The following is a 12,011-nucleotide window of genomic DNA, read 5'->3' as shown; positions in this document are numbered from 1 at the left end:
GTATTTAAAATAACTGCACACAATATGGAACAAGGAAGATGGACTTAAATTATCATTCATAATGATCATCCATCTACCGTATTTTTTGGACTATAAAGCACACTTAAAATCCTTTAATTTTCTCAAAAATTGACAGTGCGCCTTACGTATGAATTCTGGTTGCGCTTACTGAGCTCGAACTAATTTTATGTGGTACACGGCGCTCAAAAATCTGCCAAAAATGTTTTGGTATGATTTTGGTAAGCTACGAAGCCACACCGATCTGGAGTCTGGGTCCAAACTCTGCTTCCAGTCCCAAAGTCAAACGAACACTGCGGCATCATTGAGAGTTAAAAACTGTCTAAATTCTTTCATCTTTAATAAAATGATCAATGTTGCTGCTTTACCCGGTGTAACAATTAAGGTTAAAATCCAGAACTTAAATTTAACGGAGTTAGATGTAAGCAGGAAGTTAGCTCGCTAGTTTCCACCTAAATATGATATAGCATGTTCAGACTGAGAGATTTCTGGAAAAAAAATAAAACGTACAGCTCTGCTATCACTTCCAATGAAGACAGAAAACTAAACAGCAGTGACTTTTGTAGGGTTACTAAAGTTGGACTAGCTGGTATATAATGATGTGCTATGTGATCGCTAGCAACACAGCTATGTTAGCGTAACATAAACACAGTGAAGCTGGAGGATGATCGCTAACTTTTTACCACTCGATAAGTTAGTGTGAGGGTTCCTGATGGTTAGGGACAAATGCAATCGCATGGCAGGATGCTGTAAACCGACCAAACTTCAGTTAGGAGAACAACTGAGATAATCCATCCAAAATATGAGGTTAGTCATTATTATACTGCAACAACATGGGAATAGAGCAGGTGCGAGAGAATTCAACATTAATGAATCAATGGTATGGAAGTGGAGGAAGCTAGAAGAATGAGTTGAGTAAAGTTTGACTTATCTGACTGTTTTGCTTCACTTAATGGACCTTATAATCCAGTGCGCCTTATGTTCCGAAAAATACAGTACCATACTGAAAACAGGACTGCTAACTTAGTCAGTTTGCATGTGGTGTCAATTAGAATACAACGCCGTTTAGGACCATTATTTGTCTTATTGCTCTACCATGCTGTGCTTAGGAATGATTTCTTGCCAGTGGCAAGACTCTGATTTACCTTTGAACATCTCTATTTGACACTGAAAGAAAACTTTTCAAAATTCTGTGTTTGCAGGACGTTTCCCTCTTTTATCTAACCATATTCATAGTGACTGGATAGGTTTTGTTGATGAAGGTTAAATGTTTGAATTGAATGTTGCAAATATTTAAGCCTTCTGCAAACGGCATCCAAACAATCAGGCACAGCTGTGTCTAATTCAATTTAATGTTGATGCAGCTCACAGTATCAAAAGTGCTCTTTTAGTGGGAGGGCCTGAGGGTGGAGAGAGTAGAGGGCAAAGGGAGGATGAGAGCTGCACCTGTATATTCCGGCTCTTTTTGCCATTTGCAGCTTTAAGGTGGGAATACTTTGGAAGTAATGCTCTAAACATAAAGAGTAAAGGATTTTTTAAAAAATGTTAATCATTCATTAATGCAGGCATTCAGCTTACGATAAATGATAAAGGCGGTGCATTTATTAAATGGTACACTGTACTAGCCAGGAGAATGTTATTATGTTGGCTACAAATGAAACTGGCACAGGTCCTGGCACACAAATGGATTAAACACTGCACTTAAAAACAGCAAAAAAAAAAAAACAACCCAAAAAACAAAACTCAAAATTAAAAAATGCAATTAACTACTAAAAGGACAGAAACATAAAACAATTCGTTGGAAAAGCAAAAAAAACAAAAAAAAGCTAATAACTTGGAGAGAAAATAAATGTCAACTATTGTTTCCCTGCATGTCTCCAACCTGGACAGCCGAGAACAGTCTCGGCAGAGAGGCGCTTGTGGCTCTTGTAAATTTATGTTAATATGCAACTCTTTCCACTTTCCTCAGTCCCTTCCTCACCTGCATGCCACCACTCGGCTTCTTGTGATTTAGCAGCAGCTCCACAGCTCCCACCACTTCCTTGCGAATTGCATGCAGCAGGGCGTCACCGACATACACGTTGAAGCTCAGCAAGAGTTCGATGATTTCCAGGTTCTCGTTCTCAATGGCGATCAGCAGAGCTGTGCGGCCGAGAGGGTCGATGCAATTGATGTTGATCTTGAAGTAGATCTCAGCCTCCTGCCAAAATAAAGTGATTGAAAGCCAGAGTTTGTTTCAAGACATACTCTGGGACTCTGGGGTTCAGATTATGGAGGAAGACACACAGGGAATGAACATTTTTGAAAGGAACTGTAAACTCTTCGCACCTTTTGTAACTGAACAAGCTACTAAAAGTTTGTAGTTTTTCCTCTGAATCTGGAGGAGTGGAGTGGGAGTGAGTTTACCAGATCTCTGTAGCTCACTCTTTTGTATCTGCATTTGAAGCTAGCAGCACAAGACTAAGCTCGCCACTACTGATGGCATAACACAACTCAATATCAGTTGAACTGTTGGCAGTCACGTTGAATTGTGGGGAATGTAGGAATAAGAGTACCCCATGTTTCTGCTGCATTGATTTTACACTTTATACTTTTCTTTTTTAACTTACTGTTTTGTAAGTAGCTTTCTGTCATTAGCTGCCTACACACGCAATATTTTAAGAAATATCACAACAAAAAGGAAGTTGTAAGAATGCAGATGTCCCTTCTTAATCTCTATATGGACAAGCCAAGCGGGCAAACTATCACAAATTGTTATTGTGGATCGTGATGTCATTTGTCACTATATTGCTAGATGACATGTCCTGATATATTACAATTTTCAGCCTCTCCGTTGCTACGGGACTACAAAGCAGCTGCTCCCTGCCAACACTTTGTCTCTGCTACTGGTTTCTATAAAGAGCCTGCGTATTATTTGAAATGCATAGCAATTATTGTGACTTTGCATCCTGCCCATGAATCTTCCAATCTCTTCCACGTCAATCAAATTACATTAACGCTTTAATATTGAGCCATTCCCTCATCCATAATTTTGAGCTTGATGCATCTGCATTAATTCGTCCCTTTATCAGTCAGTTTCTCCATTCCTCCACCCAAACACACACACCTCAAGCGCTTGCTTGACACTCGCATAGTCCCCTTTCTCGACGGCTCCAAGGTAGGCTTTCTCTAAAGGTGACAGCTCCGACTCGGCCCGCACAATTCTCAACGGGATTCGGTCCCGGTATGAGGAGCTGTCAGTCCGCCGGTAGTAGAGCTGTGACATCTCTCTAAGCTTCAGCTGACCAGCACCCTGTTAACACTGCTACAGCTGCTGCTGGGCTGGCGGGGTTCACACTAGAGAGGATAGAGACAAAGCTGTAGAATAAGCTTGTTGTTGGTTTTTGCATAACAAGTAGGAAAAGAAGGAAAAGAGAGAACAGCGGATACACATGCAGAGCAGAAAGGGCTGTAATACTGAGATGAAGCTACAGTAGTAGTTGACCCCTCTCCATTTATTACATGCGCTACATGATCTAATTAAGAACTGCCTGTTTATAAGCGTTTTCCTACAAACTGTGCAAGAATTACGGTTGAATAAAAGGTCATTTTAAATGTAATATAAATAATGAAGAAATATAATATAAGATGACAAGTAGACAAGTGGAATAAGACAGTCAGGAGTCAGCTGTCATCGGGTGAGAGGTGGAGAACAGTCTAGACAGATGTCGAGCTCAACACATGATAAACCATTTAAATATTATGGTTTTATTTGGAAATAAAGAAAAAATTGCCTTTTATTGTTCTTGTAGCATTTAGTAAGTTTCAAATGCTCAGAATCTAACGTCAGGCAATGTTTACATGCTGGCAAAAATCAAGGATAAAAATGTTTAAGTTGTGAGGTAGGAAAGAAATCAAAAACAGCTCCTCTGCATTGTTTTCCTCTGGTGTCCTGTTAGAGAGCTCTAATATAAAGCAGAAAGATCAAGCGTAGACATGACTGCGGCTGCTCCTGCTGAACATGTTTCACAAACAGCCATCACGATACACAGCACACACTGCAGGACAGTACTTTGCAGCTGCACTGGATGGTACGATTCATTAAATCTCAAGTTTCTAACTGCTTTATGTAATGTGCTTAATCATTACTAGTTGACTGACACGTTGCATCTTCTCAAATAATATGCACTTTGTTTTATTTCCTCTGGTCCCTGGTTTCTTCACAATCTAAAACATCTCTAAATATATTGTAACATTGAAATACTGAATGTAGATAAAAAGATGAGATAATATTGTTTAAATCATGTGAAAAGCAGCTTTAGTACAATGCTTCTGTCACAAACCCATTTTAAAATTCAAAACTGGAGCAACCATAATAATGACTGAAAACTAGCATCTGTGCGGATGTGTCGACTGTCACCTCTGAACATATGTCCAAGATATTCTGACAGCCCTCTGAGAATTTAAAACTGAAATGAGCAAAGCAGACAAGAACACAGAAAGTGCTGGAGATGAGGGCGAAATATAAACCAGGTGAGTCAAAAACAACATTAAGTGGAAAACGTTGCACAGTCGTAAACATAACAAAAAACAAGAGGTTCAAGTAGTTAGTGCCTAAAGGCTCCCCTCTCTCTCTTCCCACCGTCTCAGGACAACTCATTACTGCATCTATCTGAAAAATAATGATTGGACCCGCAGCAGCTAATTAGTTTATGAGAACAAGCCGAAATGCAGCGATTTCTTTAATAAATATGAGTAAAAATATTCATGCTGTTCCCATAGTCCCACATCCTAAAATAGCACATTTAAAGGCACAGTTCAAAACTTTTGATGCTATCATTATTGGCTCTTTTACTGATATGAGAACATGGTAGGTTTGGATATAGTTTGTTTCCCCTGTGTTTCCTGTCTTTCTGAGTTAATCTGCTTCAAGTGGTCAAGTCCTTCTCTCATAATCATCAGTGTGATATCAATCTTCTAGCATTAGCCACAGTTAAAAGGAGGATAAGGGTACTTTGTAAAACACTGTAACAAAGATTTAATTTAAATAAACAAGCTGTGTGATTGGTTATGCTTTCAGTTTTAGGTGTGAGAACTTTTTTTTCAGTCTGCTGTTAAGAATTCAGATGTTGAACATGATTGATCATCTATAGGAGCAGAGAATGTTTAAGATTGAGGGTAAAAGTATTAAAAGTGGATAATATTAAAGGAAAACAATATTTTCCTTTGATCCTGCCTGGACCTGCATTTTGATGGCAGCACTTCATACCTCATCTGAGATCCTTAGTTTGATTTTACAGAGACCAGTTTACCTGTATAAGTAATTGCATGCAACTGTCAACATAAGGAGTCTGTTTAGCAGAAAACTAAACTCTGCTTTCAGTACAACAAGTGGTTTACGATAAAAACAAGTAGCAAAGGACAAGCCAAACAAAACAATGTATATCTGTGTTTAAAAAAAACAAAATTATAATTTAATTTTGCTCAAAAACAACACAGTAAGTTACGTCATCGGGGTTCTCTGTGACCTAACTATATTGGTTTGCATTTGTTTGCCAAAATATTATAATGTTTTAGACAAGAGTGTGTTTTAGTGTTTATCTGACACACAGATTAGATCAGGCTACATATTGCAATGTGAGGGTTATGTTATATTTTCTGGTGCTTGCTTGAACCTGCGACAGAAATTGCCTCAAAAGACAGCCGCTATTAAGGGAAGCTGCCAACCAAGCAGAAACACTACAAAAGGTACGGCCTGCTCATAGCTCTGTGTGCAAATACTGAAACGCACACGCAGGCGCCCACGCTCAGTAGCGCACGAGCCAATACACACAACCACGCACGCACACGCGCGCGCACATACAGAGGTAGCCTTTCTGTGCACTGGCTCTCTTCCCCTAATGAGTTTGCCGAATTCAATTCATTACTTGGAAATGGGAAATCTCAGCTGTTTGATTACACGGTGCAGCAGCGCACCAACGCCACGGCAGGGAATCTTTTATTCTGAAAGTTGTAGTTCTCAAGCAGCATCGAATGGATTTCCAACAGACCATGCAGCATATTTAAAGCCCATCCTGCGCTTACAGTACGAGTGAAAACAATCATTAAACTGCCACGGTTTTAATTTTTTATCAGAAACCTTCCGAGGGTAACATGCCTTACTCTTGTCTGCTGAAGAGCCTTATATAGTCAAAGATCAGTAGTAGTACACAGAAGCAAATGACAAACCTTTGGGATGATGGACATTGGAACTTCGCTCAGGGAGCTCAGTGGTCTTCCTGTGGAAAACAGCATGAAAATAATTCGCCTCAACTTCTTGGAATTTGTATCCCCATAAATGTAGAAACAGCAGTGTTAAAATCCCGCTTGTTAGTGTTAGAGATGTCAGCGCGTCTTTTTCCTGTTGTTTTTTTTTTTTTTTTTTAGTGTAGTACGCATTCTTCCTTCTCGTTTTTTGGATACTTCTTAGCACTCCTCCTGAGAATCCACATTTGGTCAGGTTTAATCACGATTTCCATTCCGTCTTTTAAGGAGGAGGTGCGGGAAAAAACGCAGACCGGCTCACACCGCATTAAACTCACCGCGCAACAAATTCTGGAGACGAAAATAGGCAACAACAACCAAGTTCCCTCGGTGGATTACACCTGGTTTTTCAACGCCTCCAGTTTTCCCCAGGGTGTACATCCACCAGTGTTCTTATCCACCTGTTGGAGGTGATTGAGCGAAAAGCAGCGCCTCCAGAAATAAACGCAGAGCAGCCAGATGCCTGGCAGGCGGTCTGCGGAATAATGCTGCTGCAGACGGGTTGTGCGCACTTGGAGACGCATCGAACACAGTGGCACTGCAAGAGGAAAGGGAGAAAAAAAACATCTTAGCAAGCAAGTCAGCCAGGCGTTTAGTCTCACTTCCACTGAATGAAAGTTACACTTGACAAACTACATGATTCCACCTTCACATTCAGCTGCTTATCCAATGAGTTGTGGGAATTTTATTAGCATCAGAAGCCAGGAAAATTCACTAAAAATCACATAAATATCAATCCGGATTACTTATATTCGGAATTCAACTCAAATTGATGTAGAGAAAAGAGACATATGTAGAATATTCACCGGACTCACTTACTATTTGAATGTTTAAGAATTGGAATTACTAGAATAACTCTTTGAGATTTATCACCTAATCAGGCTTAAACCAGGTTCACTGTGTTTTACTGATTTGTTTATGTCAGTTATACTATGGATGCCTATAGGAAGAGAATTGACTCAGGCAGCTCACATCCCTTCTGTCTTAATTATCAGTGACCTGGACAAACTTCAGGTCCTTGGATTTGGCACTAAACAGTTCACCAGGCCTTCTTCAAACACAGTTCCTCTCTCCCTCCCTGATTTACACATTTGGCTGTGTTGTAAATTCTTCTTAAAAGTGTGTAACGTTGTTGAAAGTTTAAACAGTCATGTTCAAAGAGTCTCCCGGCCAGTCTTTGTGTTTTGCTGTGTGAGAGTTTATGTTGGCAGAAAATGTATTTAAACTGCAGGTCCGGTCACAATGAAATGTCACCGGGGACACTCATTTGGATACAGAGAGCATTTGATTATTCACTGTTTGCTTCTGCCAGGACGGATACACTGGATCCACACTTTGTTTGTGCGGACTGGATACAAGAAAGATATATGGGCTTTGACCGCTTATCCATCTTCCTTTGTACTCTGCTCTTGCTCATTCACAGCTAGTCAACGTAATCATTCAGAAATACTGGACGGTATATTCACTGTAACAACACACAGTGGATTACCAGTAATAGCTCGATAGGGTCTTTGTTTCATGCATGCTTACAAATACATGTCAACTTAGTCTTCAAAGAAAAAAAAGAAAGAATCTCCCCTTCTCTATTTGCACTTTCGGCATCCTCTTGAGAAATTTCTTAATTAAAATTAATTTAATGCGTCATGTCTCTGCTGCTAATTTCTTTGATGTACTCTGATTAAATGACTATACCCTTGAGGCTGCAGGGTTCCCTGCTCTCACCCTGAATCCCACATGTAGGCTACTTTAAAGCAACTCTCTGTCTCCCTCGACTCAGCCTTTTTTTAAAATCTGGTTCATTCATAATTATTACGATCTATCACCAGAACAAGGAACGCTTGCTATTAAAGCACGATCACCTGCAGTTTTACAGCCCAATGAATTTGAATTAGTCACCTGAAAGTGATTTAGGAACATACATCCAAAGCAGCTGAGTGCTGATCCAGAAAAGAAGGTAGTTAATTGAATTACACATTCAAAATCAACGTGGAATATTTTATTTTTACTGCTCAATCAAAGACATGGAATTTAAAGTCAGTCATTGCAATCTGCTATAGTAGTAATACTCTTAGACATAACATTTGTGTATTTGAATAAGCATTTTTTTAAGAAGGTGTGAGGCAGATTTGGTTGTGTGTAGAGCACGTTAAAATACCTCTCCTACACAGCATTTGTGTGGCCGACTGGTCAGAAAACACGAAATGTTTTTGATTCTAAAAATAGCTCTGAGGTTAATTCTGCTCCCATAAAAGGCCTTTTAAAGGGGATTGATTGGAACAGACTTTTAAACAACATGTAATGCGATGTGGAGAGGGGTAGAAAACCAGCAGAAGATTCCTCCTGCCTCTTAAATCGTTTTAAGCTGCCTAGTGACACTATAGACATTTCGCTGTAATGAAGGCAACGCTTCTTACACTGGTTGATTGAATTTTGCCTCAAGGCGAAACACAGTATGGCTTCAGTAGCAGAGGGATTCAAAAGCAGGGGGCTTCTTTTCTGTTTTTGTTCAAGAGATGCTTGCTAATGGTGAATTACCCTTATCAGAAATGCGGTGTTGCTTTACTTGTTAATACAAACGCTCGAGCATACTGAAGAGTGGGCACAGAGCTGTTGGTTTGAACTGCTCTGCTGCTGCAGCACATTTTGTGCTCTTGGTGTGTGTGTTTTTCTGTCCTCTTAGATTTTTGCAGTAACTTATCACAATGAAAACTTTTGTAGTTGGCCATTTATGAATAAGCAGGACTGTAGTACAGTCGAGACGGTTCAATTTTTCTGGTCACGGTGAGAGATTAGGCAGGAGAATGTGTGGCAGGTAGTTTCTGTAGCTACAAAGCAAACAGGCACCGTCTTTGTCTGTGAAATGTAACATGGCTCCTATTCCAGTATGAGCATCCAGTTGGCAGTGCCAGCTCCCTTTGCAGCATCCCCTCTGTCCGTCTGTCTCCTCCCCCTCTTTCTTGTTCATATCACTCCCTCACACTCTCACACAGCCGCAGGTTAGACCCATGTTTCCTCTTCACCTCCTCTGCCAGCCTTTAGCTGAGTCGAGCCTTACTGCATAAAGTAACTTAAAGGTTTTCATAACCCCTCTTTTCCTCTGCTTGCATCCGTGGGAGTTGAGCTATATTTTGTATCAGTTGTTCAGGGAGTTCCCTGAGGTAAGAGTGGCCATCCAAGCTGTTTGATTCATCATTACGCTCATGCTCTCTGAGAGGTTACTGGGTAATTAAAATTGATCTGTCTCAGTTGTCCCTGGAGATGCGTTGAGGTCGAGCCCCCCCACCCCGGATCCCCAACACGCACAGTTCATATTTGTTACAGTCAGCAAAAATTATAGAAAAGAAGAAGATTGTCTCAGCAACGCACAGTGAAGGATTGTAATTTGCTTTTTTATTTCCTCATATTGGCTAGGCACTGTCGTAGGTGGAAAACTACAATGGATTTTATTTCCTATCCCTTCACTTTTGCATAAGATAAACGAGTCGCCTTAAAAATTCTCTTATATAAAACTAATCTGCTCTGCAGAATACCTTTTGTCCAAGTAATTCCTGCTTGGATTGTGCTTTTCTAAAATCACGTTATCATGTAAGAATTGATCTTATTTTTTTCAGGGGCACTTTATAAAGAAAGCCTGGTGAATGACTGTCCTCACAGCTCAGGATGTGTGCTAAAAACACTGCAAAGAAGGAAGCTTGCCTTACTTAATTTTATAGTTTAAAATTGTCTTACAAATTTTTAATGGCTAAATATCACATGATAGACTAAGCTTATTTGTAAACTAGAAAGTACTTTTGGCTGCTCTCTTATTTCCTGAAGGGTTGCCTCAGCGGACGCATCTGCATACTCGATTTGGCACTGATTTTACACTGGATGTCCTTCCTGATGTGACCCTCCAATTTATCCCGGCTTGTGATCCCCCTCTGGCTGGGTTTGTGCCTCCCCGTAGTTTTGAACCAACTTTAACTAAATGCATAATATGCCTTTGCTTTTTGGTTAGATTGTTGAGAGCTTAAACCTGTAAGTGGAGGTTGGTGTGCATTTGTTGAGAATAAGATTAAAATAGAATTTGTCATTAGTTTCATGTGCAAACACACCATTAAATATGAAGCAATCATGCACATATCCCCAGAGTAATGGTATTGTCTTCTTATATACAAATACAGTGCAATTAGTACAAATTTCAGGGACTTTTGAGAGCTGTTTCCTGTGTAATATCAACACGCTGCGGTTACTTAGAGGTTCCACTATACCAGTGATGCCAAGGATAAGTAAACAGTTCTTCCTAAGAAATCATGGCTTGCTGCCGCAGAAATGCCTCTCACTGCTCAGATATCACTCTCCAGACCCCAGAGAGAATAAACAGATTGTTTCGGAATACACACATGTCATCTCTAAGTACATCCTGCGCTACTGTACACTGTTCACTAACCTCGAATCTTGAAAGAGCAGGTTTGACTCAGCTGCAGTGATCTGTCGAGGACATAGCAGTTACCCGCAGTTATTTTAGGCTTATGTAACTATATCTGTAATACTACTCCCCCCCACCCATTTAATTTTGCACAAAATGTTTCCAGAGGCCTGTGTGATATCTTTTTGATTTGTTTGATATTTTTATAGTGCTTTCTATAAAAGCACAACTGAAAAGTGCTGTTTAAAGATTCTTTAGAGGACTGAACCATGACAGTTAAGGGGCATTTAGAGGGTCTGATAACAGAAACCATTCAAAGTCACATTTTACCTCTGAGTCCTTTAAAGGCAATGAAAGAGTCCCTCACTGGCTGCTCTTTCGGTTTTGCCGTAACCATGCTATTATCACTCAAACAGAAGTGGTTGCCCTGGAAATCTCAATAGTTTTCAAACATAATACATTTAAACCGTATTACCACATTCCCTATTATCTGTCACCTTCAGCTCTACTTTTGAGTGGCACGGCTGCTGCTAAATTGAATGTCTGCTTTTAAAGGCAATAGAAAAGTGGTTGTAATTTAACATTGCTGAAACTTGCTTTTGAACAAATTAATCCATCACTTTCCCAGCTGACAGGGGGAAAGGAAAAGAAAAACTTAGGCTGAATAATAAAACAGCAGGCTTTGTTCTGAAGAAATGTACTGGCATACCTTAACACATTCAAATGCAGGAAAGTGGATCCCTTCGCTTCTAACACATTTTTTTAAAGATTCATATATAGCCTGGATGTTTATGAGTTTCCTGTGGGTTCTGACAAGCAGCATACCTTCTTAACTAACACCATTTCGTGAAGTAATTTGCAATCGCTTCTATAAATAGGAAGCAATCTTTGTCCAATGAGTTGTCCACTCAGGTTGAAAGCAGTTTTTGACCCCTGAGGCAGCTCATTGTTGTTGCTGGAGGAGTTATTTTGGCGGACCTTACTGTCTATATAAGTTGGAGCTTAGGAGACTATAAAAGAGACCTTTTTTCCTCAAAATTCAATACTGACTTTCTCTTAAAGGTAGAGCGAAAGGGAGAGACCTTCAAATTGTGTTTGCATTTGGGACGCTTTTCTTGAAAATGTTGAAAAAAATGACTCAGAGGAAGCAGCTGATTGAAAGTCTGTAAAAATCATAAACTTCCAACTTTTTAAGAATAATTTTGCATCGTTTTGTTTAGAAACTGAACATCCAAGGAATTTTAATTTAACTTTAATTTCAGCACGTTTATCCAAATATGGCACACTATTAGGTTGAAATGAT

General features: G+C 39.8%; 1 protein-coding gene across 2 annotated transcripts in view; it reads right to left on the bottom strand.

The window, feature by feature from the left end:
• trpc4a (transient receptor potential cation channel, subfamily C, member 4a) overlaps positions 1–6,895 on the bottom strand; it is a 31,961-nt gene extending 25,066 nt beyond the window's left edge. The window contains exons 1-3 of one of the 2 annotated variants that reach the window (XM_085289179.1): positions 6,226–6,895; positions 3,125–3,354; positions 2,000–2,218 (exon numbers count right to left, since the gene is read on the bottom strand). In XM_085289179.1, coding sequence (XP_085145305.1) covers positions 2,000–2,218; positions 3,125–3,283 — 378 coding nt within the window. In that variant the 5' untranslated portion in view covers positions 3,284–3,354; positions 6,226–6,895. The remainder of the gene's footprint in view (positions 1–1,999; positions 2,219–3,124; positions 3,355–6,225) is intronic. The other variant, XM_085289180.1, reaches the window with a different exon arrangement.
• Between the last annotated feature and the right edge of the window lie 5,116 nt (positions 6,896–12,011).

Source organism: Mchenga conophoros, linkage group LG10 (genome assembly GCF_057382185.1).
Source record: "Mchenga conophoros isolate Kocher_MC1m ecotype Shallow Benthic linkage group LG10, M_conophoros_male_GT1.1, whole genome shotgun sequence".
Classification (NCBI taxonomy): domain Eukaryota; kingdom Metazoa; phylum Chordata; class Actinopteri; order Cichliformes; family Cichlidae; genus Mchenga; species Mchenga conophoros.
Note: the sequence above shows the minus strand (reverse complement) of the source record. Positions and strands in the feature narration are given on the sequence as shown.